At 36.2% G+C, this 3,216-nt stretch overlaps 2 protein-coding genes across 2 annotated transcripts in view; both read left to right on the top strand.

Annotated features, from left to right (window-relative positions):
* The window catches only part of Ppp3cb (protein phosphatase 3 catalytic subunit beta), a 55,135-nt gene extending 51,925 nt beyond the window's left edge, over positions 1-3,210 (top strand). The window contains exons 11-12 of the mRNA XM_023718540.1: positions 1,282-1,311; positions 2,668-3,210. Of these exons, the coding sequence (XP_023574308.1) occupies positions 1,282-1,311; positions 2,668-2,846 (209 nt within the window). The 3' untranslated portion in view covers positions 2,847-3,210. The remainder of the gene's footprint in view (positions 1-1,281; positions 1,312-2,667) is intronic.
* Positions 1-3,216, top strand: part of Mss51 (MSS51 mitochondrial translational activator) — a 22,210-nt gene that overhangs the window by 4,219 nt on the left and 14,775 nt on the right. The window lies entirely within an intron of this gene.

Here is a 3,216-nt window from a genome sequence, read left to right as displayed (position 1 = left end):
CTGAGCCATCTCCCCAGCCCAATACAAATATTCTTACTGTGTGTACTTTGAGTAAGTACAGAAAGAACAATATTGTGAAACAGTATTTTTTTCTCTGTAATGTTAGGCCCAGGTCCTCAGTGTGAGCTCTTTTTACAATTTAACTCAGAAACAAGCTATAAAAAAAAACTTTGACTACACAATGTACAGCTGACTATGTTGAAGTTCTTTTAGTTATACTAATATGAATTTCTTATAATTTAACCAATATGAATGTCCATATCATGAGATAGTTAGGATATATTGCCTGAAAGACCCATCAGTTACATCCCTTGATGCTTTAATTGGTTGATAGGTTTTTTTTGTTTGTTTGTTTGTTTTGTTTTTTTTGGTTGATAGGTTTGAAAAGATACTCTGAAGCCTTTCTGTAGTTAATGCAGAGTCCTAGTTCTTAAGACAAATTCATCATAGGCTGAATATAAACACTTTTTTTTTTTTAAGGTTACAAACGTTTGTATTTTTTGGGAGATTAGTATTAGAATAGAAGCCAGGAGCAGTGGTGTTTATTAGTCCTAGGTTCTTGGCAAGCTGAGGGAGGAGGATTTCTTGAGCCTAAGAGTTTGAGACTAACCTGAGCAATGTAGCAAGATTTTATCTAAACAACAAAAAAAGTTACAAAGAAAGAAATTTCTATTAAGCAAGAGGTCTTTTATGGTTCTCAAAGAACAGAGCTATAGAAAACTCTACTTAGACTAAGGTTATGGCACTTGGATTTCCTTGTAACTATACCAGCTTTTGCTGCTTATGTCTTGTCTTACAATTAGAAGTGACAGGCAAACCATTGCTGACTTCATTGAATTTGTCTACTATGAAACCAACTGGTGATAAGCATTGTTTTCCTTAAATATGAAAGAAGACAGTTCTACCATAATTTTACTCTAGAGAATTTTCCCTTGATTATAATTGGATGGCTCACAAGGGAAAGTTCTAATGCCATCAAAATGATGAATTCAAGAAGAGTAATACTGGAGTGCATTTGCGTGGGTACTGAGGTGTCTGTGTTTACAGTAGGTCTACATGTTCTGTTCTCTGATGTTGTCATAGTGCTGTGTATAAACTGTGGTGTGTCAGGAATTGGGGTATCAAATGGAACTCTACTATGGGTACAATTTATGTTAAATTGTAAATGATGTAGTATGGGGTACTGTGATATTTAAAGTGATCATTGACTTTTCTGCTGTACAATATGACCCTTCTCATCTCTCTCATTCATTTTGCATGCCTCTGCTCACTTCTGTACAGCCACAGTTGAGGCTATTGAGGCTGAAAAAGGTACGATCAGAGTCCTTATGCTGGGCAGAGATCTGTGGTGTGTGGGTGGGCATCAGAGAATGTCCTATGGGTATATCTTATTCCTAGCTTGCACAACCCCAAGATGAATCATACTCACTGACAGGTTTAACAGTCACATTCCTTTTTTTTTTTTTAAATCACAAAGATTGATGTCCCTAATGACGGTCTGTTTTAAATATACATCCATAATTTAATGCTGATTTTTTTTAGAAGATAAATGTTAACATTTATTGTTGCCTATTTCAATGGAAACTACTAAATATAACTCTGCAAATAGAGATCTACTCTATATTTTTGCATGATCATCTGCTACTTAGGTTTTTTTCCCATAAGTGAAACCTCTAGAAAAACATGTGAGTTTGTTTTTACTCATTTTCAGTAATGTGCCTGCAAGTGCAGGAACTGTCACAATAATGATTTTGGGGGGCAACTTAGGCTATAATTTACTAATAAAATTATATTTATGTAAATTATTTTATGACTTGATATTACATATTACTGAATGTTCTGCTGTCTCAGCCATTTGGTTCATATGCACAGACTGAGTCTCAGGGATTGCATATATTAAGTAACTAGAGTATAGCTAGAACTGTGGAAATCTTTAGTATGAACAATTTAATAGTGGAGGGAGCATCGTTCCAGATGAAATGAATGAGTCCATAGCAGTTGGTGAAGGAGTGTTCTTTATTTTGATTTTATTTCCTGAAGAATTTGTAGTAAATTAAGAAAAACATCTAAAATATAAAGCCATAAGTTGTTTTTGCTCTTGGTCAAATACAAATTTAACTCTTGGAGACATTTTCTACCTTTTTCTTTGCATATTGGCGCTGATGGGTAATGTCCTCCAAGCTAAGTCTAATGTACTAAATTTTAACATAACTTTACCACTTTCTCCTCCTGAGCTGTTGGTATAGATTTATATGTTGAGGATTAACCTTTTTTAGCCTCCTCACTTAGCCTACTCTCATTGCTACCTTACTGTGATAGTCACTGATGATCTTACGATCTAAAGTAGGAAATAACTGATACAGAAGTTGGACTTATATCCTGAGACCATTGCTTGGAGTTTGATTTTGTAGGCAGGGAAGGATCATTTTTGTGTGTTGTTTTGTTTTATCCTAACATTTTTCATCTGTGAAGCTATCATGTTTATATTTAGGTTTAAACATTCACATTTTAAGGGAAAGACTGGAATAGGGTTAGAATTTAGTTAAAGTAAGATTTAAATGTTGCTCCTTACAGCTATTTTCTTTCTTCTTAAAAAAAATTATGTTTGTTTTTTAAATCTCAGAGTTGTTTACAATTACTGACTTATCAAATTTGCATTTTGTTAAGCAATACGAGGATTCTCTCCACCACATAGAATCTGCAGTTTTGAAGAGGCAAAGGGTTTGGATAGGATCAATGAGAGAATGCCACCCCGGAAAGATGCTGTACAACAAGATGGTTTCAATTCTTTGAACACCGCACATGCCACTGAGAACCACGGGACTGGCAACCATAGTGCCCAGTGACCATCGACTTCCCAGGGACTCTCACAACTCGGGCCACAAATGGACAAATCACCCGAGGAGCTGGAGGGGTTGGCCAAGCTGACTATAAATGTTACAGTCCCCTCTGAAGAAAACCATTGTGCTTTTTGAGTCCCTAGCCCCCTTCCTGGATGGAGGCTTGAGGGCCCTGGGACATGTTGTGCTATCTGATAAGTTTGGGTAATCGCTGCCAAGGTGGAGAGTAGTGAGCAAGGGGCTTGGGGCAATTCCCAAGTGGAGGGTATCTGCAACCTCCACTTATGCTTGTGGTTCACACATTTAAGTTTACAAATGAGATTTCTTTTTTCCCCTCAGTAGACTTAGATACTTTTTTTCAATCATTACTTCAAAT

The sequence above is a fragment of the Octodon degus genome, unplaced genomic scaffold, assembly GCF_000260255.1.
Source record: "Octodon degus isolate 3935 unplaced genomic scaffold, OctDeg1.0 scaffold00005, whole genome shotgun sequence".
In the NCBI taxonomy this organism is placed as follows: Eukaryota; Metazoa; Chordata; class Mammalia; order Rodentia; family Octodontidae; genus Octodon; species Octodon degus.
Note: the sequence above shows the minus strand (reverse complement) of the source record. Positions and strands in the feature narration are given on the sequence as shown.